Source organism: Corvus cornix, chromosome 2 (genome assembly GCF_000738735.6).
Source record: "Corvus cornix cornix isolate S_Up_H32 chromosome 2, ASM73873v5, whole genome shotgun sequence".
In the NCBI taxonomy this organism is placed as follows: Eukaryota; Metazoa; Chordata; class Aves; order Passeriformes; family Corvidae; genus Corvus; species Corvus cornix.
The window spans coordinates 93,191,570-93,217,711 of record NC_046333.1 but is presented as its reverse complement, the minus strand read 5'-3'; the positions used below and the strand labels follow the sequence as shown (position 1 = coordinate 93,217,711).

Here is a 26,142-nt window from a genome sequence, read left to right as displayed (position 1 = left end):
AACCATTTGAGCCTCCAGCTTCCTGGCTGCTACTGCATGGCTGCCATGAGCTGCCTGGGCTCTCTTCTGCTCTTTCATAAACATCTTTCTTCTACATTATGGCACCTCTTCCCTTGCATTTTCTAAAAGTTTATTATATTGAGGTGAAATCTCAGTGGAAAGGACAGTTTCTTTCAGCATCAAAGAATTTTATTAGAACAGGAACTGCAGCTCCTGCATTTCTCTCTTATATTCCTGTACATCTTTCTTTCTGCATCAAGATCATTAAGGATCTTCCTTGCTTTCTCTTTTCTGTGATTTTAAGGAAGCTCTATGTATATTCTCATAAGGATTAGATAAGATTTTTATAGATGAATGGCTATAAATTTTGGGGTTGGATTACTGAAAGTTTCCATAAAACCAATGATGTCTGGGCAGATATAGAAAGAAATGCACATTGCCATTCGGCTTTCTCAGGAAGGTATTTCACTCTGCTTAAATTATACTCAAATTAGATAGAAAACTTTCAGATAAAGCATGGTTGCCTTCATCTAACTGTAAGTGTGTAGGAGACCACAAAAATTGTTGAAGTATAAATTTGATCAGACAAGACAGGTATTAGCATTGTTATAATCCCTCCTGCCTGAAAACCACATGGATAGCTATGACTGGAAGGGACTGAAGTTAATCCTCTGGAGCTCACTCTGAGCAACTATTAAGGATTTGTCCTTGCTTTTTACTTCCAAAGAACAGAGGCACCCTCCAGTTACTCTGGCACTTCCTCCTTGCCTTATACACTGTATTGTCTATCTAAATAATGGGCATAATTTAGCACAGTCAGGAATGCAACAGCTAGTCGAACAAAGTTTAATGGTCAAAACATCAGCCAGCCTCAAAACCATCCAAAGCAGACTTCCCGTGTGCTTTACCACCCCAAGAGATGTAAAGTCACTGGTGACCAGCAGGTCAACAGCAAGAAGAGTCCTAGAAGAAAGCAATCAACTTTCATCCACATCTAGCATATTTCAGAATTCTAACTCCCAGGAAATCCTGGCTATTTAAATATTAGGAAGGTATTCTTTATTGTCAGGGTGGAGAGGGACCCTGGAACAGGGTGCCCAAAGAAGCTGTGGGTGCCCCATCCCTGGAAGTGTTCAAAGCCATGTTTGATGGGGATTTGAGCAACCTGGTGTAGGGGAAGGTGTTGGAACTGAATGATCTGTAAGGTTCCTTTCTACCCAAACCATTCTCTCATTCTGATTATTGCCAAATAGAGTTATGTCTTTAGGTGTGGCTTTCATCCGCCTTGATTAGCCTGGCGAGTTCCTATCCCTGTTCCTCCACATTAAGGCATGGAAGTGCCTCGAGGTATTTCTTAAAGGAAACTAAACATTCCCATGGTAAAAAATACACTATGTGTTTTCATCTCCCAAATGCACATCAAACATCTTTCAGCCTAGCAGAAAGGACAGAACAAAGAACCTGTCCAATGCCTAACCACAAAACCATGGTGGCACAAGGAAGGCTGCAGTAGCCTTTGTTGGATGCTGGTGTCTACTATGTGAGAAAAGCTTTCCCACGTTTGTGCTGATGAGGGTTAAAAAAGGAACCAAAAACGCAATGTGGGATGACAGGATAAGTGCTCATCTATTGTAGCATGCAGGAGTGCTGAGTTTGGTTAGTAAATCCTAACCAAAGTACAGGGCTGAATTCTCGAGTGATAGCACTGAAGTGAGCAAGATTGGCCCAAAGGAGAAATTGGCCCCGGAGCTGTAGGGTGATGTCCCACAATTATGCAGGCAATCCAAACTACAACTGCATGGGGGTAACAGAGTCATTAATGAGATTAGTTTTTACAATGAAGAAATGTTTGGCCCAAGAATGAAAGGTTCTTGTTCTAAAGTCAAAGTGTACATTACTGATGTCTCTCATGTGGTCCTTGCTGGCCTCATATCTGTACTGTGTGGCTTTTGACATGATAATTGTTGTTGATTTTGTTTTCCAACTGTTCTTCTTGGCAGACACAATTTATTTTCATAGATCTTGTAGGAACTCGATATCTGTGGGACCCTTGGCCTTTCTATCATATTTGGCTGAAACACTAGAAGACATATGTACTCGAGCCAGCATTTTCAGAAAATTCTCTGAGTTTTTTTCAAGAAACAGTGTATAATAGTCACTTAAATGTAGTTTCACCTTTTTTTATACCCTAATCAATATAGTGGCTTGCTTCTAAAATCATGTCAAGAAGGAAAAATAAATCAATTTATTACAGAATTGTCTTGACCAGCAGGAATTAAATGAGAGATCCAATTTCATTAAGTAGGAAAGGCTCCGCAGTGCTCCATAGATTCACTTTTTGCCCCCCAAACCAAGTGACTCATCGTTTGTTTTCATCAAGGCAAACTTCTGCCAAGCACATGAATCCCTTAAGGAGCAAATGCTTAATTAGTCAGCATGAGGCAAAGAGTGCAACAATAAGAAAGGAATGGATTAACAAAGAAAACAGATTACATCCAGGTTTCCAAACAATCATAACCAGCCATGACAAGGAAATTAAGTGCTGTAGAAATTTTAAAAATATGTGATCGTGCCCTTTCTGTGATTACAAACCCTATTAAAAAACAGATTACCTTTGTGATGCTAAATACTTCTAAAGGGTTTTCACAAAAGGGAAGATGGAGACTGGACATGGAAAGGAGAAAGCAGAAAATTAATTTGTTATGGCAACTTGAAGCACAGAAGCTTTTCTCTGTAAAACTCTGTGGAAGAGCATCATTCAAATTTACTTGTTAGCCCTGAAAAATATGTGAACAAAGTCATGGCGTTATTTTAAACTGTGTGCTTTTATGAGAATAAAAATGACATGGCCTTCTCCTCATGGTAAGTAGTAAAGATTTCTTTTCTGGCTGTACAGTGAGAACATGCAGCAGCCCTTGGAAACCACACAGCATCCACAAACTCAGGGAGGTGCATGCACCAGGGAAAGCAAGGAATTATGAGAAAGGCTTCTCTGTGCAGACAGTGACTGGAAAGGATGCAACAGCACTCACTTAAACCCTCACAAAAGGGAAAGCATTGCAAACCTTTGAAACTGGTTAAAGATCTGTTTCTTGAGACAGGCAGCACAATCAAGACAGCATTCTCTGATAAAGAATGAAGTGCTCAGCTGCAGACGTTTACTTGCTGCAAAGCCGTTTCCCCCTGTCCCATCTTATGAGTCAAGAGGCACATTTTTGTATGCTGCTATTTGTTACATCAGGTTTAACCCAAGAGACAGCTCAACCCTCCACAGCCACTCACTCACTCACTCACTCCCCAGTGAAATGGGAGAGGGAATCAGAAGAGTAAAGTGAGAAAACTCATGGGTTGAGATAAAGACATTTTAATAGGTAAAGCAAAACCCACAGGCACAAGCAAAGGCAAAACAAAGAATTCATACACCACTTCCCATGGGCAGGCACGTGTTCAGCCATCTCCAGGAAAGCAGGGCTCCATCATGCTGACTTGGGAGGACAAACACCACACTCCAAATATCTTCCTTTCCTCCTTCTTCCCCCAGCTCTGTATGCTGAGCACCATTCTACATGGTGTGGCGTATCTTTTGGGCCAGCTGGGGTCAGCTGTCCTGGCTGTGTCCCCTCCCAACTTTTTGTGCACCAGCATCTTTGCTGGTGGGGTGAAGTGAGTCTTCAGATCATGTTCTTGCTTGGATAAGGGGAACAGATCATATAGATTATGGGGTTTTTCCAGCCTTTTAAATGTCTGTGGAATAGAAGGGCAATTAGAGCAAGCTATTTGTTTGCACCACCAGTAGGTCAGTCTTGAAAACCAGGTCTCCCAACCTTAGTTTCTGCTTGGAATATGTCTTATTGGATCTATTTATTTTTTCAGTGTTCTGGGATGGACTATGGTTTTTTTTCAAAGCCCCCTTTGAAACCTAGTGGTTATTATACACAAGGTGTATAATTTTTAGTGTAAAAAATTGTAATATACAAATAATTTTGTCTTGAACATGCATCTTCGGAAAGCCTGTTTTGTGCAGTATCTTTTCTTCTTTGTGAGTAAAGGCTCGCTTTTGGTGGAGCTATTACCAGTTTTGTTTCATAAGTAGAATATTTATGAAGAGAGAAAGATTGTCCAAATTGAAAAATCCCTTGGACTAAAAGATTTTGGAGCTGTGTAAATATTGTAAGTATTCCAGGCATTTACTTGACGTATCCCATAGTTTAAATCAGTTTATAAAAAGAAGGAGGGTGTCCTATTTTTATGCAGATAACAGTGTCCCTGCCACAGAGAGCTCAATGAAGTGGTAGCTGATAGCTGACACCAAGTTGAGCAGAAAGCGTTTTAGCAAGTGACTAGTTTGAAATGCACAGCACACTTTTCAAATATCAGCTGTGATTATCATTTTGGAAATAACTCTTCCTACTGGGCACAGAGGAGGATCATTTCAGAGTACTTTGCAAGCCTATTGAAGTTGGCAACTGATAGGCTTGCCTAAATCCCAGGAGGTGTCTCAAAGAGTCAAGGTGCTGCCAGAAGGCAATTTAAACAGCATGAGGATGAGTTATAATGCCAAGGGGAAAGAAAACCAAGGCCTGTGGTCAGTGATGTGCTGTGCCCTCAACACCCGAGCCCACAGGACTTTCTGGACGCCACCATGGGAAAGCAAGATCCTGCAGCCATGCCCTGGGATCCGCTCAGCCCCTCCTCCTGGGGCTGGCCATCTTGGGTGCATCCCTGTGGGATCACTGCTGGGTGTTTCATCCCCAAACTAGGAGCTGCCAGCCCTTGGTGTTACACAGCAAGGATGCACTCCAAGGGCTGCACTGCATGGAGCAGTGCACTGAGTAAATTTGGGAAAGTCACTCATGGTCTTGTGTCATAGTAATAAAGAAGGGAGTGTACAACCTAATGGAGCTTCAACAGCAGCTGGAAATGAGAAGCTGTGTTAGAAGACTCAGGAAGGAATAGCTGCAGTCCTAAATCCATGTGGTTGTAGAGAAGACAAAAACTTTGAAGGACTTTTATTCAGGGGTTGGGAAGAAGTTAATTTATTGTCTTGTGAAAATTTCTACAAAGGTATGCCACAAGCCAGTGTGGGTTATCCTTCTCCCTTCCTTCCTTCCTTCCCCTCCCAGAGAGGGCCCCCTCCCACACAACTGGGAAAGAAGCCAGGACCTGCTCAGTGTGGGTGCTGAGGGTAACGTAGGACTTAATTGCTTGGGAAAGATTAACTAGGTGAGCTTCCCAGCCCAGCTACAAAGCTCATATGACCAGAGGCCTTTTCACAGGGTAAGGAAATCATATTTTGTGTGGTCCAGTCAGAGTGGGTACCCTCATGGCTGCTGCTAAAGAAACCATGCCTGATGAACCTAAGCATTGTATTTCACCTGTCACAGCGATGCCTGTCAAAACACGTAACGTGACAAGTCCAGAGAACTCCTCACTATGTATAAATCGATTACGGGGTTGAGCACATACAAAGGGAATGTCAATTGCTTGAAATTCTATGCTATTAACCCAGGAACACTGACAGGGCTTGGTGCCAGATCTTAAATCAGCTGACAGGCAATAGTAAGCAACAATCTAGCTCCACTGACACCTTTCAAGGCTGATCTAATGAACTGCAGAGATGTCATTCAAGGATAAGGATATCTTCCTGAAAAGCACAAGCTGAAAACAAGCAGGATGGAAACTGCTGTAACACACACTTGAGCAAAACCAAACCCCGGTGATATAATGGGAACAGTTGGCTAAAGAAGCAGGTGTCACTGAAATATTTTGGGGTTTCCAAACACTGGTCTTCCAACTGAAAGCTTAGTAGCTACAAAGACATGCATAGGACTTATTTCCAAAAATTCATCCACAATGGTGTGTCCATGGGCATTACCCCCAACTGTAAGGGGGGGTAATGATCCTGGTGATTATCTGTGCATGAGGAGAGATTTCCTCCAGGAGAGTCTTCTCATGCCCTCAGCAATTTTCATGCACTTGTTGTTTTCCCCATGGTAGAGCACCATCACAGAAGAAGAAGTTCAGAGGATGAAGGAGCAATTCATGACTGTCTACGATGTCACCACAGATGGACGCTTGCAAATCCAGGAGGTATCTCTGCCCAACCCCAGCCCAGGATTTCTTTTATAGAAGGATGGAAAACGAGAACAGACTTTTTATAGGGTCTGTAGGAATAGGAAAAGGGGTAATCTGAAAGAGGGTAGATTAAGAGTAGGTTAGGGAAGACTTTTTTTTAATGAGGGTGGTGAAGGACTGGAAGGGGTTGCCCAGAAGGGTTGATGCCTCATCCCTAGAAACATCAAAGATCAGGTTGGGCAGGGCTCTGAATAACCTGATCTAGTTGAAGGTGTGCCTGCCCATTGCAGGGGGTTGGACTGGATGACTTTTAAAGGTCCTTTCCAACCCAAACCATTCTATGATTAAGACCTGTAGCAGACGTGGGAGATCTGGAAGATAGAGCCTGGGTGTGGAGGAGGTGACTCATGGAGTATTACATTAGCCAGATCCTTTGGTCCGGAATTTATTTCCAAGGGAGAGACAAGCCAAACTTACATTTCACATACTGGGTCAGTAGCCACCCAAGTTTTTTCTGTTCTTTACTTTCATGGTGTGTGTCTGGTTTTTGTTGTGGGGGTTTTTTAAAATGTTTTTTATCCAGCTTGCAAATATGATCTTGCCGGATGACGAGAACTTCCTACTGCTTTTCCGACGGGAAACTCCCTTGGACAACAGCGTGGAATTCATGCGGGTCTGTATCTGCACATTGCCTCCTCCCCCTTGCACACCACCAGCTTCTTCAACACCAATCCCTCTGCCCTCTGGAGAACATAGCTTGGGAAATAGATGGGTATTGTGAAAGCAAAACACATTCCGACCTGTTCAAGTAGAGAAGGTTTTACATTATTTACACAGAGGTTTGGTACCTAGGGCTGGACCAAGGGTACCCAGAGAGCTCATTACATTTCATAAACACTCTCAGCCACCTATCAGTCACGCCACCACAGACAAAACCTCCCCACTCATCAATTCACCCCTGCAGCTCCACAGCTGCATTACAGCATAAACCAAGAGGGCAGACCAGGCACATTTTAAGTACCATTTTATCCTGAAACATTAGACTGTCAGGGCATGGAGAGGAAACCTCCATAAGTTGGGTCAACAAGACCGTATAACTTTGCCCAGTCTTCCTCTGATCTCTGCCCCTAAGTGTCCCAACATGGAATTTCAATTTTTCCAAGACCGCATGCAGTTACTTTTATTTCACATACAAGCTGGGGGCTTCTGCAGATCAATGGCCAGTTGTGTATGGCCTTGACTCAGGGGAGTAAAAGAAGCTGCATGTACAAATTAGGTAAGAAATGCAAAGCAGTTTCTTAGTATTGTCTTCCTTTTATAGACAGTGTGTCTGCATTAAACATGTGATAGCAGCATGTAGCATGTACAGCATCCAAGTGTGAGTAAGAGCTATTGTGTGAAAAGTTTATTTTATTTCATCTACAATTAATTAAATGTTGGATAATGCAACAACTTGCTCATTATGGAAGTTCTGCTTTGGATCTTTACCATCTATCACTGAGCAGATGAGTAACTGCAATATTTATGTGCTCACATCAATCTGTCCCCGTTCAGATCTGGCGCAGTTACGATGCTGACAGCAGTGGATTTATTTCAGCTGGTGAACTCAAAGTAAGTTATTCTAACAAATCTCTCTGGGCTTGACCTACAGCTCACTGATGTCAATGGGAGCCCTTCCATCCTTCCTTTACCAATTTGCTGCCTTTTTGTGTGGTTGACAAACAGCATTTCTGGGTTGCTCATAGTGAGTTTAAGGACTCATGCCTTCTGGCATGGTCTCAGGGGCCCTGCAGGAGGGAGGATGGTTTGCTGTTGCCCTCCATGGACTGCTTCCCCCTGCCTTGTCCCATGGCCCCAATTGTCTTGGTGGCACTCAGTGAGACCCACAAGCACTGCCTCACCTTGGGTTTGCACGTGTGCCTCTCCTAGCTAAACAGAGCCAAACCCATTGTGTTTTATTAATGGAATTTCTTCAGAAACTCTTCCTGAACCTGCAGATTTTCTGAACACTGATTTCTCATTAAAGCTCAGGCTATTGAGGCAAGAGCCTGTTCAGAAACCATAACTCAAATACTTTGAGCCAGCAAGCACAGAAAGTCCATCCCTGGGCTTCACACCATGTCTCAGTGTGTAGCTTCAGCCTATGTCCCAGCAAAAATGTAAGAGGATGCTTAAGGGTTTTGCTGAATGGCAAATATTTTGATTTAAGCTCAACTAGCAAGTATTGCAGGACTTATGTTATCTTTTGCTTATTAAATGAGTTTATTAGGACTCACTGGAGTTTGTGAAGAAATCCCATTAATAAAACACAATGGGTTTGGCTCTGTTTAGCTAGGAGAGGCACACGTGCAAACCCAAGGTGAGGCAGTGCTTGTGGGTCTCACTGAGTGCCACCAAGACAATTGGGGCCATGGGACAAGGCAGGGGGAAGCAGTCCATGGAAAAAACATGTTTCAGATTAAAAAAATTTAACTTGGTCAAACTGAAGACACTAGTACTGACCAGGAATGTGAATCTAGATTTGTGTAACCCTGCTGAATTCGAATTGAATTTCCTGCTGTTATTTCTTGAATTTACTCTAGAGAGTAAAATTTCTCTCTTTTCTTGCTACAGGATTTCCTGCGAGATCTCTTTTTGCAGCATAACAAGATCGTTGCTGAAGTAAAGCTGGAAGAATATACTGATACTATGGTAAGAAAAGATAGAATTAATGTTGCGTAGATCAGAGTACAGCCTAAAATCTCCTTTAGGGTCAATGTCTGTAGGGCCATAAGAGCCCTCTCAAAAGGTATGTCAGAGATCCCTCGGGGGATTTAGCACACACTGCTGCTAGCAGTTCTTTGCACTGGACATCAGCTGTGAAGGCATATTTTTGCTTAGAGTTGAACTGTTTCCTATAAGAAAGAAGCTCAACTTTACACCAAAGCAAGCTGAGCTCTAAACCTCTTTAAATGCAGGTGAGGTGCATCCTTCTTCAGGATATGCTCAGCCTCAGCCAGATCTCCAGCTCATTCACTTCCTTCCTCCATCTCTCCCTCCTAGCAAATCCTTTTGCTCCCAAGACATGCAGGTATCTGGCTTTTCTGCTCGGCAAACCCAGAAAGCCTTACTGACTCCCTGCTGCTTCCCTGAAAGACTGGGAGGTTGAAAGTTTCAGTTCTCTGCCTGGCTTATGACAATATAGCTTTTATATTGCAATCAACAACATAATATTTGATGTGGGTTTAGCATCAGTCACCTGGATTTCAGAGCAACTTATTCTATCTAAACAGCTAAAAACAAGAAAATAAGGAAAAAAAAATCTCATTTCTGATGTCATTCTCAAGGGTATAATTTGGATTCCACTAGCACACATCTACCACCGCAATTTTCTAAACGGTTTTCAGATGGGACTGCCTTGTTTCTTGGCACAAAATCTGTGTTTGTACCTAAAAACTAGCTTGGTGTGCAAGCAAGCAAGGAGCTGCCCACATATTTTGCAATACCATGTTATGGATACATGATGTGTCTGTGCCTAGAAATGTGACCCAATGCAAGAAACTGTACTGTTTCAGAAGAGTGTATATTTTGTTTTTCATATTTATAAGATGGTGAAGAGAGAGGAATGCCAGCTGCAGAAATTATTTTCCAACTGGTAGAGCTTGAAAACAATAAAAGTCCAGAAGTTATGGCTAGGACAAAAATCTTTCTGGTAGCATTTGCTGGTAGCAAATATCTTTCATTCTTCTCTGTTAAGGTTTCCATCCCTGGTGCTTAATCTCTGATCAGGTGCTGGGGAATAGGTGATCTGAAGCTTGTAGACAGTGGTTCATTTCCTCCAACTCCTTTCCTTTCCCCTTAATTTCCCAAGAAATATCTGTGATTCCACTACCCCAATGCAGCTAGGTATCAATGCAGCCCAGGGCTGAGAGCCAGGAGGTCTGGTTTCTATTCCCATGATTTCTTGTAGAATGGCTTTGTATCTCCAGAGAGGCAGTTTAATCTCTATGTTAGAAGATAAGATTTGATCTGGGAAAAGGGATGCTTTGTATATCTAGGGAAATCTATGATCTGAAATGCAAATCTGGCTCCTGAGGACAAAGGTTTGCCAAGCTGCAATGCCAAAAGAATCAGGGATGTTAATGGTTATTAGAAAATGAGGATATGGCAGATGATTATTTTTTCCTTGCTATTCTTTTCTCTAAGCTGAAGATCAAGGATGTTTATAAACACACCTGATCCCAAAAGCTCTAAGGCAGGGTGTGAAATTGCCACAGGCATAATCTTATCCTGTGATATCCTGGAATAAAATAGAGGATATGAATTCTGTATGTAACAGCAAATTATCCACATGGGCAGTATCCTATAGCATCAGATACACTGCACAAATGATTGCATATGAACTTATCTGAAGTAAGAAGGCAAAATTCCAAGGAGGGAAGAAAGATTCAGCCTTGCATTTGCAGGGCTGGATTGAAGAGGAAGAAGTCACTCAAGGAGCACAGGTTTGATGTCAAGGCCCAGGGCAATGGCAGCCTTATGCTTTCTCTCTCTCCTTCCCACATGGAGTGAGGAGCTGCTGGAGTGCAGAGTCCCACTGCCACTGGACTCTGCCACCATCACCACTGTTTAGAATAAAGGGGTCAGTGGTCCATCCATTTTTTTCCTGACAACAGACTTTCTGTTTTATCTTTAGCAACCAGCAGCAGCAATTCCTTTACTGCAGGTTGGACATACTTGTATTTCTCTCCCCTATTGCTTTGCTCCCACCCTTTTATCTTTTTAGAGCACAAAGTCCTTGGGACCGGGACCTGTTTCTGCTGCACAGAGCTACAGGGTCTCTCAGGGTGGCCCATCTATCCAGCTCAGGGCTTTCAAGGGCCAATATAATTATTATTCAGTTGAAATAAGCTGTGTCCCAAGGAGCTGTAAACCCATCTGTCTCCACAGGAATATACAGATCTCTGCCCTTTTTTCTGTACATACACAGCTGGCTGCACACATCTTAAGCAGCTACTGATACCCTGAGTGGACCTTAGGGCCTTCTGGAGATAAAGGGGAAAAGGCAGAAACTATCATTTTAAAGAAGCTAGCCCAGGCTTGAGGAAAAAAAATAAAAGGCAGCAGTTTATGGTTTTGTGCTGGGTATTTGCAGTTTGTGAGCAGTGTGAGCAGATATCATATCAACCAATAAGGGCATGCTAAATTCTTGCCCCTTGTGCTGCTATGAATGATCTTATACTGCATTAAAAAAAAAAAGAAAAAAAAGGTTCAGAAGAAGGAGAAAGTATTTATTTTGGAAGAGACTGGTCAGCTCTGGAAAGGAACATCACTTTATCAGGTTGCTTAGCAGCCGCTTCTTAAGAGACTATTCTGTTTCCTTGTGACCTTGACATCCTTTCGTCAGAGAACACTGATAGAGATCAGGGATTTGATGAACAGGTGATGAACTCGTGTAAAGAAAACAGGTAGTGAACACATCGGCATTGCACAAGCTCTGTGAGTCTGCTAAATCAAATCTTAAAAAGCACTAAAGCCACTGGGGAAAATCACAAAAGAACATTTGAGTTCTCAAGGCTCTTCATGGGGGAATTGAAGTGACAATGCTGTGCTGAGGAAGCCCCTTTGTAGGCACTGTTTTTGGTTTTTCCTCCATGCCTACATAGTACATAGGTACATGTTTGTCATTAATACATTAATAGTCATTAAGTGTGTATTAATAATTATTTACATGCTCCCACTTTCAGTTCTGAGTCTTTGAAAACAACTTGTAGGTTTGTTGCCTTCCCATGGGAAGAGCTGTTCCCGATCAAGAGCTGTTGGCAAGGAGCAAGCTCTTGGAGGTTGAAGTGAAGCCTGGTATTGCTCTGAGCCTCCTGAGAAGAGGCCCCAGGGGGCCTGCAGTGTGTGCTTTGGGAGACAGAGTGATCATAGCTGAAGATGGATGGAGGGTTTAAATAGCATGGTGAGAATTTTTTGCCTTCCTGAATTAACACAAGTTGGAGAAATTAAGACCAGCCCCCTTGATGCTTCATGATGAGAACACTGTGGATGATGACAGTAGAACAACTTTTTCCAATCCCTCCCCACCTCCCCGCAGCCCCTCAAGTCAAGCTTTTAGTAGGTTTCTGGGTCCTGGTGAAATTTCAGCTCAGAAATACCCATCTCACATATGCATTTGACAGCATTTTTTTATGAGTGACAGATTCCCTACCTGTGCATGCACACAGCTGTGTACTTAAATAGAATATTGTAAATGCCAGGATATGAACTAGATTTAAGATATGGTTTCTGATAATCCACAGCTTCCCAGATAGCAGCATATTACTTCTAGTTTGTAATCCCAATGTCTACAAGCACCATGCAGGGCAAGCTCATTTCTGAGTCAAACTTCAGCAATTTAAGTTACATATTCTGCTGAAACAGTCACACATGCAACACTGACATTCACTTTTTGCATTGTCTTCTGTTGATAATGTCAGATGGAGCATAAAAAAACTCTTTTGATCATCATTGTATTATTGCATTATTGTATTTCAGTAAAATGTAAAGGATAGTTCTTGCTCAGCCAGCATGCCATCTTTGCCCACAATGGGTTAATATTTTAGAGAGGCAATAATGTAAGTGCAGTGACTAATCACTCAACAAGTCTTGGTCATGAACTACACCATTTGAAAGCTTGTAGATGGTGATGACTGAGGATGAACCCCAGAGAAGTCAGAATAGGTATTTTCCCCAGCTGTAATGACACCAGGTTTTTGCTGGGCTTACTTGCAGAGATTCTCCTGGGCACTGAGCTATGTGCCCTGAGCACACAAGCCTGCAGCTGAGGGCTCCTCACCTTTTCAAAGCAAAGGGAAAGAGGTTGGCTTCTCCCTGAGAATGGTCTATGTCCACAAGTATGCATTGAGGACTACTTTTATTGCACATTGAGGGGATCCTTTGCAAGGATGATGCCAGAGTCTCAGTGTGGTCAGTTCCATGGCTGTGAAAGTCTATTTGTGCTCAGTGCTAATGCTAATGTACTTATGCAGGTAAATAAAAGCCAGAGCACAGAAAATTCAGGTGATTTAGACCCTTAACCTTACTAGTCAAGCTAGCATATCTTTGTTAACAAAGTCTCTTATGACCACCAAAGAAATGGTGTAATAATAGACACATTTACTGTATTGAAAAAAGGCCTAAACTGAGTTTGTTATGTTTGTGAACACACTGAGCAAACTTCCCAAAGCTCTAGAAATACAGTAGAGTGGAGTGTGACCTACAAGACTGGTTCCTAAAGAGCAGTTTTTGCTCATCCTTTCTCCTCCTGGTAGTGGTCCATGCTGGCCTCCCTCCCCAGCAACTCTCTAAGGATGCTGAGAGGACCCACACAGCTGATGAACACAAATCTGCCTCCTCTGTCCCTTCTCAATTTAATGTCAGTGGTGCTGTCACCTCCAGTTTTGCACCACACTTGCTGTGGCATAAGCCAAGGGAAGCAGAAAATCCCATTTAAACTCAAACTTCATTTCTGAAGATCAAAACCAACAGAACTCAGGAGCCTGCAGGATTTATAAAACCCCAATAGATAATGCATAGGTCTCTTGGGAATCAAAACACTCTTAGAAATCCTGTGCTAAAGGACTTGCCTATGTGACACAGGCAATCTGGCTGGGCAGGTGTGCTAGTTTGAAAACAAACCAGTGGGAGTTCGCAAGTCAGAATTATAATTTAATAGGAAAATTAAAATAAATGCAATAGTACAAGAACACTGACAGAGTCAGGATACAACCTGACACCCTGTTAGTCAGGGTGGTGGTAGCAGACCAGATGAAGTGGCTCTGTTGAAGCGGTGATCCTGTAGAGGGGTCTGGTCTTCACCTGAGGGTCCAGTGGCAGCTCTTGTCCTCTAAGAATCCAGCAGGTAAGGGCTGCTTGTGCTGTTCCAAACACCGGATTATGTCCAGTTGGGAATGCTTGGTTCCTCCCCCTGGGCAGAGCATCTCACAATGGGTTGATGTAATTTTATGAGTCACGCTGTGGGTTCTTGATGGCCCGTTAAACAGAGATAACTCCATGGAGGGAATTATCAGGGATGAGTCATAGTAGGAGATAACGAACCCTGCCCCACCTGCTCTAACAGCTTGTGAAGATGATAATAGAATACATACTTTGGGTTACATCTTACACTGTAACCTGGGACAGCAGGGCACTGAGCTTTTGTCCTGAGGATAACTTGCTGGTCACAGGGCCCTCCAGCCACTCTGCAAATGCTTTTGTGACCCTGTCCTTCCCTAAAGAAAGAGGACACAGGCAATCCTGCAATTTGGGCTGATGCCTGTCTTTATACAGTCTCAGTAACCTCTGTACTCCCTGGCCAACTTTTGTTTCAGCTGTTGGGCATATGTGCCCACAATATATATATTAAAATACATTTGTGGGAGTAGGAGGTCAAGTAAAACTGGTTCTCTCAGTGTCCCACTTTATTACACATGAAGAAAGAGAACCAGAGATGTAAAAGCAGGTTTTAGTGAATCTGTTTATCACAGATCTATTTATTTTGGTTGTTTACTTCTTTCCTTATCTCTGTCATGGAAAATAATTCAGATTTATAGTCTTATATTGCTCTTCAATGAATGTGTGTTTGTCATATTGTGTTTCAGGGGCCTTTATAACACTGGACTGGGAAAGCAGAGATATTTCCTTTACTGAATTAAAAGCCGATGGCAGTTTTGATTTTGTACTTTAAAAAAACAGAGAGGTAACAACTTTCATTTGCAAACCAAGCTGTTACATATTCTCTGTCTGCCTCAGAGTGCCTCAGAGTACATTCAAACAAACAGAGGGTGTGCCCTTCGTGCACTACCATTAAAATGTCAGTGAATTAATTTGTGCAAACACTTTAAAATATGGGGTAGCTTGACAGTAAAGGAAATGCGTCATTTTATAAAGCGTACTGCTAGATGAAACAAAGCTTTTAGTAAAACTGAGTGCTATTTAAACATGCCAGACCTTGTCCTTAACCACATTGAGATGTTTCATATCAGCCTGGCAGCGTAAAGATACCTTTCGAGAGTGTAAACTGAAAATCCATCAAATATAACATCTCAAGATGGTGTGTGAAGGCAAAAGTTTAAATTAGAAACAATCTCATAACCATTTCAATTATCTTCTTCTCCCATGATGTGTGCTTTGTCACATGGCGTTGGTACCCTCTGTCATTCTTTGTGTACTCATGCGCACAATTAGCAGATCAGATCAAACACTCACATGCTTGAAACTTGAAAGTTTAATTAAAAAACATTTCCCCAGGCTGTTCCCCGAGTAATGCAGCCATGTAGTGGGTATGCATGCACTCCACTTGTCCAGATAACAGGATTAGGTCTATCTTATTAGCTGTGGTACCTGAACTAATTCAGTGAACACTAGCCCTTCTTCCCTATGTGTTTTCCATCTTTCATGTGTTAGTCATTGGCAAGAATTAGCTTGGCCTAGCTCTTCCAGCCAGACTTTTATTTTCCTTCTGTTGACTGGTATGGACAACCAAAATATTGCATATGTTTGAAAATTGTATTCAGGGTAGCTGTGGCAGAAAAAGATCAAACAAATAGAAAGCACAAAGGTTATCTCTTGCAGAGCTGAGTGAAGCAGGTCAGGGAAGGGAGTTGGTTAGCTGTAAGTAGAAATGCTGAAAATTGAATATCAAGCTCAAAGACAGGGTGCAAGAGAAGGATGTTTCCTTTCACTAAGCAATCCACTAAGAAGTTTATTATCTCTCTATTAAATATGTTTTAATGGGGTCTGCACTGCTGCAGGAATATTGTAAAGGATTCAGAAATGGGTAGGGTTGAAAACCATATACTCACAAAATTGATAATGAAGCAGAAAGCCTTTCACATCTGAACCACCATCTCTAATCTAGTCTGTTTCATTAAGGATGCACAGAACCCTTCAGCCTTCTGGCTATTTGTAACTTCTGAAACCATGAAAAAATATGCTGCACCTACAAAGTAGAGCAGACGCAGGGCAGGCGGGACACGTGCAGTCCCAAGGCAAGGACAGCCGTGCTGGGATGCTTATGTATTTATTCCCTGGAAAAGGGCATGAGGCTGGAGATGTTTCACTGGAAAAGAAACTTGAGACTTTTCTCAGACAAGCCTATGTGAAATGAAAATTGTGCCCCAAGTCTGGCTCTTGGACAAGAAACCATCAGTCTGTCTTGGTCCCATTAGCTGCCACCATGGTGTTTATCAGTGTGCTTGTATAGAGATCAGGGCATGGTGATCACGGAGTTGAACTTCTCCCAAAAGCTCTGTGTTTGCCTTTCTGAGGCATCACAGAGGGAAAAACATCTGAATTTGAAGTCTAGGCTGAAGCAGCAAATTTTAGTCTCAAAAGAGTAATTCTGAGATGCACCAGAAATGGGAGAAAATAAAATACACTTTCAGGAGCTCAGAAACATGTAGGAGAATCCAAGTGAAGTACAAAGGCTGCTAAAGGCAGTAAGTTTTAGTGTGTTTTGGTAAGGATACTGTACTGCTTTGTGGTGAGTTCCTACAGACCATGTGGGTAACTAACACTCCTTGGTGGCCGAAACCAAGGGATTTGGAGTGACATTTTCAAAAGGACTGAAGTTATTGTAGAGCCCAAGTACTCTGGTATTCCCACCACCCACATGCTGGTACTTTCTCTGGCCATCTAAATAGGGGTTGTCTCCATAAGCTTCCTTTGGGCAGCATATTTTAGAGCAGCGATGTAAGCTGCATGTTGCAAAATCACCTGTGATGGAGAGTGTGCACGAGTGAAGTAGTAGGGATACTTCTCTCTCTCCTCAAACAACAGACAAAACCAGGTTAGGTATTCATGTTTTATTTGTAGAGAGGTTTTTGAAATCTTATTTGGGATTATTTACTTCTAGAAAGAACATTAATCATTTTCTATGACCTGCAGAATAACTCATTTATCAGCCAAGAACTGAAGGCTCAGGTTTATCTCTCTGATGGCAGTGGGAGGCTGTCACTGCAAAGACATTTCTCCCCTCGGTGGCACCAGCAAAGGCAACTTTTGCTCCCATCCCTTCCTCCAGCCTTGTCCCATTGCTGCTCCAGCAGAGACCAGAGGAAAGTGCCATATTGCTTTCGAAGAGCTAATAGGGCAGGAAGCAGCATGCAAGAAGTTAGATCAGCTGGAAAGGGACAACTTGGACTGATGCAACCAGAGGGAAATCCTCAGGATGGCTTGGAAGCTTTATTCATTTCTCCAGCTCTGGGGCAAAGCAAAGTTCAGAAGTCTTTCCTCTGTCATTTAGTGGCTCTGCACAGAGCACATGTTTGGCAGAGGCCAGTTAAATGAGAAAATATCTTTCCTTGTGCCACTGAACACCCACATAGCTCTCATGATGTCATTTTTCCAATTATCTCAATATGGGCCTTCAACCATTCATAGGACTTTTATACTGTCTTTCAGTGGGAGGAAAAGTGAGCCCATACCAAATGCCTCTTCAAAAAATCCACCCAAACCTCAGTAGTGTAAAATACTCAGAATAATTAATGGTATACAGTCTGTTGCAGAATCTCAAGCTAAACGTAGTACAATAAAGGGCTTGCTGCCCTTGAGCAAGGGGCAGGGAAGAGGCAGCACTGACAAAACAGGCGAAGTCTCCCTGAGAAATGGCAGCTCTCCAGATGCTGCCTTTTCTCACACAAGTGTTAGGCTCTGCCCTGGCTCCACTGCTGGGAAGTGCTCAGGACATGCTGCTGGCTCCCACACCTTCAGGCTATGTCATAGGGTATACTCCTGTCCCTCTGAGCTTTGTCAGACAGGGACTGGTCCAGGCCTTCTCCAGCGGCTGTGCAATACACAAAAGATCCGTAGTGAACCGATTACTCTGCATAAGCACTACTTTCTAGAACTTTGAGCCATGAGTTATTCAGGTTTGCAACTCATTAAACATCCCCCCCACCCCTTTCCTTGTAACAGACCCTTTTTTGTGCCTTGAAGAGAAATACGGAACCAAATACAACAAATAAATTAATATTTTTTGGTGATGGTTCATTAAAATGATGCTATTCAGGAAAAGAAAAAGGTAAGTTTTGAATTCACACAGATTAACCTCTTGATGTTGGCAGCCTGAACCTTCTTCCTAGACTTAGTGTGTTCTAACAGCAGGCCTTGAGCCAAGCAAGCCCCACAGCTTTATTGGTGTAAAATCCTGAGTGCTGATTAGAAGGTGACATTTTAACCTCAGCTGCTCAGTAGCCACAGCAAGAGTCAAAGGTAAGGATGGAGTCCAGCTGGAAGTGTTTGGAAGTTTCCCCCCTTTTTGGCATTTTTTTTCAAGGGCCAAAGCAATGTCAATATTTGGTTTCTGAAGATGCTTGCTGCAGACCTGCTTTATCCCCATGTAAGGGTGGAAGGGAGCAGTGCTGGTATTTGATTGCTTTGGGTTGTTGCTGCCAAAAAGCTGGTGGGTTTTGCTGTTCCCTTGTGCCACCCTTGCACTTGGTGCTAGCACAGGATGCCACGGTGCCCAGGGTGTGGGCAAGCACCCTGAGCCGGCAGAGGGGAGCGCACAGGGCAGACCAAAATGTATATTGGCTTTTTTTGCATGTGTGTTCTCCTCCTGGCCCATCTGTTTTATCTCTGTCTTCTTGATTTATAGATGAAAATCTTTGACAAAAACAAAGATGGACGGCTGGACCTGAATGACCTGGCAAGGTAGGATTTAATAATGTTGGTGGGATGTTTCAGCTCACAGTGGTAGATCCAGGCAAGGTGATGTTCTCCCTCTAGGGACATGCAGTTGAATTCTACCTCCTATCAAATTAAGTCTGCTCTGATCCCACCTCTCCAGCCCATGGTCCCCATTGCAATAATCTGAGAACCTAGAGCCAGTGATAGGACCAATGCCAGGATCTGTCTGTACAACACCAATGTGCATGATCAGTGCTACTTCTGAGACACTTCCCAGGAGGTGTGAGCAACCAGTGGCTCTGTTTCTCCAAAAGAAGGCTGAAAATCCTTTCAACAGGGTCACAGACATGCATTTATTTTACATCAGTATGTGCAGCAGGGGCTGCAAAGAATTTTTACTGCATTTTGATTAATAAAAGTACCACCACAAAAGAGCTTGGCAGTGGCAGTAAGAAAGAATTTAGAGAGCCAAGGTGAGATGCTTCTGAATGAAGCTGGGGACTCAGTCATGGGCCTCTGTTTTTTTTCTGTCCTTGATACCTCAGAGGCTTTTGGAGGATTTTCATTGCCTACTGATAGAGTGTATGCCTGTCTCTGTAAAACTATGTGCATTGATTGGAGAGGACTTTAAATATGCAGCTACAGTCTTAAAACACCAGTTTAAAGGATGAGGGGAGAGAGGTGCTGGTTTGCCACTGTTAGTTTCTGCTTGGTATCACGACAAATGCCAGCACAAATAACTGCAGCACATACAGCAGTTCCCTTTGACCATGAAATATATGGCAGGAATCAGAGGCAGGATGGAGATATCTAAAGGGGGGTGCTGTTAGAATTTTCTCTTAAATACAGTTCCCTATTAGGAGCCAGGCCATCTGAGGCTCTCCTCCAATCTGAGCACATTTCTCACTCTCCAAATCCCTCCATGTGCAGACACAACTCAGCATGCTCTGTGTCATGGGCTCTAAAAACCTCAGCGTTAGCAAAGCAGTTGGAGAGAGAAAAGGGTTTATCAGCGCTTGGTAGGCTTTAGGAGATGAAAAGAGAGGAATTCTGCCAGTCTTGGTGCACAGGCCAGTATTACTTTGTCCTTTAGTTTTACAACCACCAAGTCTCCCTCCAAGAGAAAGCCATAAATCACTCTTTCTTTAATGCCGCACAGCAATCCAGTCACGAGGGATGATTGTCTGGTAGCTCTTGCTTTGGAAGCTGACACCCTTTGTTGTGCAGGACCACCAGAAATGCTCCAGGAGAAGCACTGGTGCTAATAGGCATGTCGGTGGTGATCCAAAGGGCACCCTCTGTGCCCCATCAGAAGGGGAGGAAGGAGTGTGTTCCCACAACAGCTCTCTGTAAATAACCCCACAGGCAATTTTCTCCTTTATAGGCCTTTAATCTAACATCCCTTTGCTTTACAAACAAGGAGAGCTCAGAATAGTTTGTGTGCAGGTGATAAAGTGAAAAGATCATAATTTAAATCTCTCCATTCAGGATTCTGGCGCTCCAGGAAAATTTCCTTCTACAATTTAAAATGGATGTAAGTAACACTAATTATTGATACATTGAGCCTGTCTCTCTCAGCTAAGATGGCCTGGGCCCAAACTTGAAATTTTTGCATTAAATTTTCATTTGTTTGTCCTCTCTGTATGCAGGCTTGCAGCACAGAAGAAAGGAGGAGAGATTTTGAGAAGATCTTTGCACACTATGACGTTGTGAGTTCCGTGAGCCCGTTCATTCCCTCGTGGTTTGTAAATGACAGATTTAGCATGTGCGGCTGAGACTTCTTCCTCCTGCTGGGTGCTGTTGGAGTCACTCAGGAGTGGCAGCTCTTCCCAAGCCCATGGCCCATGAGCCCAGATGCCAGACTGGGAGGGGTGAAGTAGGGACAGAGGGGAGCAATGCTCAGAGGTCTTGTGTCAAGGACCCATTTTGGCTTTCTGCATCGCCCTGGCCAGTGCTGCTGCATTAGCAGTTTTCCTACAGGAGATGCAAGGGAGGCAGAGGAGGTGGTGGCATTAGTGCTCACAGTCTCTAGCAGTTCAGGACCTGCATCACCACCAAGTTGAAAAATAAACCCGCTTCCAATACGGAACCCATGGTTATTTAGGGAGTCTGTCCCAGGACAGACATAGCTGTTTAACATCAACAATTCAGTGCCACTTCTGACAGTCACACAACTCCCTCATGGTGGTGGGAGACATTGCTCCCATTTGGTGGGAAGAGATGGTTTGGGAAAAACAAAGGGATCTTAGATATTAGGAAGAAATTCTTTACTGTGAGGTGGTGGCATTAGTGCTCACAGTCTCTAGCAGTTCAGGACCTGCATCTGTGAGGGTAGTGAAGCACTGGAACAGGTTTGCCCAGAGAAACTGTGGATTTTCCAGCCCCAGAAGTATTCAATGCCAGGTTGGATGGGGCTTTGAGCAATCTGGACTAGTGGAAGGTGTTCCTGGCCATGGTGGAATGGTTGGAACTGGATGATTTTTAATGTCCCTTCCCATTCAAACCGTTTTATGATACTGTGAACTTTATCCTATAAAGCTTGGTGAGCTTGGTGGTACTGACCAGTAAATAAACATTGTAGTGGTTTTGACTCACTGTGGAGTTTTGATGTTTATTCCTTCTTTCAGAGTAAAACAGGAGCACTTGAAGGCCCAGAAGTGGATGGGTTTGTCAAAGACATGATGGAACTGGTCAAGGTATCTTCATGGCTCTGATTGCTAATATTCTGTATTTCTTAAAGATCAGTGCTTTTGGAATGCTACATACACAGAGAGATTAGTAAGAACATAGTGTCAGATTTCAGTTTGATCTTTAGCAGAAGGGAATGTCACCACCTCAGTATATATACTGCAGAGCATTTCACCATATCACAGAAATTCTGCCTCACAAATTCATGCAGCTTCCCTCTATTTTTAAAAGGTCCATTCTAGTTTGTACTTTGAATTAGGCAGATGTTACAGCATGACAAATGTGTTGTCATGGATGAGTCATCACAATTTCTTTCTTTTCTTTTCCCTGTGGTTGTGGTTCTCACCAGAATGACCTCATGGTTCGTTAGTACTCAGGCCTACACTTGAAAATAATACTTGAGGTGTATCTCTAATTGAGAATACTGTACCTGGTGTGTTGCTTCAGCTTCTGATGGAGAGAAGTGTCTGTCTTCATTGGATTATCTTGAGTTTCCAGATGAAGTCCAAGACAGAGCTTTTGACCAAAACAGAATCTGTTCTTTGCTTCCTCTAAGCCTGAGCTGCTGCATTTCCACACAACGTGATCTGGCACAGGGATATCTGTGCTGCCACATCCATTCAGGAATGAGCAGAGAGTGGCAGCTGTGTGCCGATGGCTGCATGTGGGTGTTCCGGCCATGTAGTGTGCAGGGAAGGGTGTGGGGACAGGTAGGAGGCTGGATTTGTGCTGTGTAAAGGAGGGAAGGTTGTTCTTTGCCTAAGGGCCTTCATCAGCATTGCCCTTGGACACCACAAGCTGTGCATGTGAATTTGATCCCCTCCTGAGAATGTGGGAAGCAGAGCAGGCGGTACAGTGTTAGGAGCATACAGAGACTGTGTAGCTTGTAAAATGTGTCTTCAACATGAACTTGATCCACAGAAGGTATTTTTACATTGCTGACTGGTCTGTAAAATAGGAGTATGCTGACAGAAATGTCACATTAGTCCTTGCACAGCAGATTTGAGAGACGAAACCAGGTGAAGGCACAGGTCTGGTAGAGTAGGGATCTGCATTGCACAACTTTCTGAAGTTTTCTTTTATATGGATCGGATACTGATGGTCTTGACTGAGCACAAAAGTCAGGGTGCATTTCTATACAGTCAACTCACAGTGCCATGCCCCTTCTGCTTTTGCAGGGCACCCATTCCCCATCTTTTGTTTGCTTCCCCACCACATATGAGCTGATGTGGAGCCTTTTGGTCACTCTTCCTTGGGTGGATTTCCCAGTTGCTGCAGGGTGGGCTTCTTTACAAGCTAGGGAAATCCAGAACCATTTTCTCTCTCAGCACTGTTTTTCTCTTTGCATGCAGCCCAGCATTAGCGGGGTGGACCTGGACAAGTTCCGCCAGATCCTGCTCAACCACTGCGATGTGAACAAGGATGGGAAAATTCAGAAATCCGAACTAGCTTTGTGTCTCGGGCTGAAAATTAACCCATAGCTGGGAAAATGCTTGTGGTTGTGTTTCCCTTGAAGGATTTGCCTGCTGCTCCTCGTAGAAGTGTGTCTGTGCTGCTGTAGGAGCGGTGGGGAGCTGAGGTACCGTGCTGCCAGGCTGGAGAGCGGGATTTGCACGGGGGCATCCTCGCTCCACCAACTCCTCTGTGGTGTTCATTTGCTGCTGCCACTTGTTTGTCCCCTTAGCAACATCTCCACCCACCAGCAGAACAGCAACCTCAGAAAAGAGGTTGCTGTTCTTCTGCCCTCATGCCCTCCAAAACATGCCCTCAGTGCTCTCAGAGTGCAGCTGCTAGGTATTTCTGATGGTCACTTTATATGTGTAAAGTCATTACTTTGGTGAACATTGTGCTTTGTGCATTTAAAATATTGGATGGATGACAGTGTATTTGTGCAGAAATAAAATGGCAATTACAGAAATTCAGTGACATCAAAGTTTATGTGTTATGTACAGAAAGCCATCTGCCACAGACTGGCAGACTGTACATAGTAGCCTTTTATGTAAGATGCATCAAATGGCAAGAGGTTTTGTGATGTCTATCAGTTGTAGGGTTTAAATCTGCAATGAAACATGGTAGATCCTTCCCATGGGGAAGCCACACACACCATGTGTGATTTGTGTGTCACCCTCACACATGTCACCTGCAAGATGAAGGCACAGAGTAACATTACTTCTGGAGGACACTTCTCTTCTGACCCAAACTGAAATAACCCACAAGGTTTCAATAAACTGGAAAACTGGAAGGACAGAAACCTGATGAGAGCTAAGCTCATACAAATGCTTGGGATGTTTTAAAATCTGTGGTAGATTCTTGTAACCCTCATTGAACTTAAAGCTTCCTATCACTGCTGGGCCATGAGTGTAATCCCAGAGCCCAATGGCAACAGCATCATTTGTGCCACATATTTCCCTATTCCAAAGGCTTTGACTGAAAATTCAGAAAGTGTCATGCCTAAACTATCATGCCCATATAATTCCTTTTTCATTTCCTAAGAGAAAATTGTGGAGGAAGGGTTGTTGGCAAAAAATCCTCATATTTCACAATTTTTATCTCCTACATATGACAGATCCACACTTGACACTACTAGAGTCTTTCTGGTTATATTTTCTGCACCAGGCAGCACAATGAAACACTCCCATTATACTCAGTTTTATAAAAAATAATCAGAAATTGCCTTCAGTCAACATGAATAGAGATGTAAATACAGATTACATAAAGCTCTTAAGAACATACTCAACTTATGCTCATTTTCTGTTTTCATTGATGATAATCTCACAGACCAAACAAGTGCTAAGTGCTTGTTTAACCCCAGCACGGAGCTAGGGCTTTAAACTCTGAAACTGCTTTTTATCACTCTGGGAACAACACAAATCACAACCACAATAGCAGAGCTTTACAATGGTTCAGAAAAACCATAAACAAGGAATCAGACCTTAGCAGCAGCTCCTCAAGCCAGCAGGGATGCAGTTTTACTCATGGATGCTTGAGCTCCTCTAAGGAAAGAGTTGGGGGTGCAGGACCACCAGCAAAGAAATCCCACACACTGTTGTTTATCAGACATGCTTTATCATCATCTTTGAACAACTTGTAACAAATTTAGCAGGATACAACAACAGCTATTGTTTTATTGCACCTCAAATAGGATGCAGGATGTGACTGATCAGCATAAAGAATTACGCCTTTAAGTATATTCTTCTGTTTCTCTCTCTTCCTTCAGTCTTTATATCATTCTAATTGTTATTATTATTTTCTTAAACTACATTTTTTATTCTTTTGGACATGGGAGCTATTCCTGTACCATCCCATTTGATGTATTTCCACATACAGATGTAGGATCTTTTTGCTATTTGTATTTCTCAGTAATGGCAGGTCTATTTTGTGTTTCCCCTCTGTTTAATCCTACTCATATCAGTAGAACTTCTTCTTATTTATTAAAGTATAAATTCAAGCATATCCTGTCCTGCCTTACCAAAAATACAGCAACTCTTAACCTAAAGAGAAAACTGATTTTAAAGACTTCATACAACCACAGCTCTCATTTCAAGAATTATACAACACCTCCTCTTTATTGAAACCCTATGCTTTTCACATCCTCTATAGCCAATAGTTTTTTATTCAACAGACACTGAGTAGTAATGAATTTGAGATGTCAGTGTCACAATGTATTTTGCTTCTTTTGTTCAAGTCTGGGATTTTTTTTTTTTTAATACTGATTTTGCCAGGGGCTTCACACAACTAGTTTTACTAGCTTTTAATAAGTGAGTGCATAGCTTCCAGTAAATGAGTTTAAAAGAGCATTTTACAAAACATTAACAAGAATTAATTTGGAGTCATGGATTAAAAGGTTGTATATAGAACTCAGAGAGTGAGGTTTTATGATTTTTTTTAGTTAGTTTAGTTTTCCATTCCCATGACGGTTTGTGTTTTTTTTATTGTGTGGCCAGAAACCAGAGAGCAGGAAAACAGACATATGTGCTGTCTTGTTTGCAAGGACTGTAAGGGAGAGCCATGTCCCAGTGGGACTGCAGCCTCAGTGAGCTGCAGATCCCTTCTAAGCAAAACAAAATGTCAGGTGCGATGGGATTTGAGCCCACATGACAAAGGTCAGCAAGGCAATTACTAGTGAGACATGGTTGTATAAACTTGTAGCCTCTGAAAGTCAACATTAAGGCAGGAAATGCATTTTGAGACTTCTTGCAGAGAAGATCTGTTCCTTGTAGAGCTTTCTTTGGGTTTTTTTTTTAATTGTTACTTTCACTTCAATAATAAATCATCTACAAGATCCTTCAGTCTCAGGCTATAGTAATTTCAACCTTGTAGGTTCCTGTATATATAAAGCTGGGCAATGCATCTGATAAAGTATAGATGTTTTCCATTTTGCAAATTTGAAGGGTACTTCTATGTACTCTTATGTGCAAAACACAAGATAGTAATTCACATTTGAAGTGTTACACAAAACTACTTGTTTTGCATCAGATACATGAAAACAGCAACAATTTCTGTGGCTATTACTTTTTATGAGGCTGCATCTTGGTATTTGAAAACTAGTATTTGAAAGCAGAAAGTGAATAAAAATGTTTGCAAAGATAGTTTTCCCTTGGTATTTTCATGTTTTTCTTTAGAAAACTGGGGTTAAGGGATTCACAGTTTTCTGTTTCTTCATAGTATGCAAATCCTCTGGAATAAACTTTTAACTGACTCATCGTATTTCATAGGTGTATTTCC

General features: G+C 42.6%; 1 protein-coding gene across 1 annotated transcript in view; it reads left to right on the top strand.

Moving 5' to 3' along the window:
• The window catches only part of SCGN (secretagogin, EF-hand calcium binding protein), a 29,836-nt gene extending 3,952 nt beyond the window's left edge, over positions 1-25,884 (top strand). The window contains exons 3-11 of the mRNA XM_039568870.1: positions 5,998-6,090; positions 6,659-6,748; positions 7,630-7,686; positions 8,689-8,766; positions 18,698-18,753; positions 20,218-20,263; positions 20,379-20,438; positions 21,357-21,425; positions 22,770-25,884. Coding sequence (XP_039424804.1) covers positions 5,998-6,090; positions 6,659-6,748; positions 7,630-7,686; positions 8,689-8,766; positions 18,698-18,753; positions 20,218-20,263; positions 20,379-20,438; positions 21,357-21,425; positions 22,770-22,898 — 678 coding nt within the window. The 3' untranslated portion in view covers positions 22,899-25,884. The remainder of the gene's footprint in view (positions 1-5,997; positions 6,091-6,658; positions 6,749-7,629; positions 7,687-8,688; positions 8,767-18,697; positions 18,754-20,217; positions 20,264-20,378; positions 20,439-21,356; positions 21,426-22,769) is intronic.
• Positions 25,885-26,142: the final 258 nt, after the last annotated feature.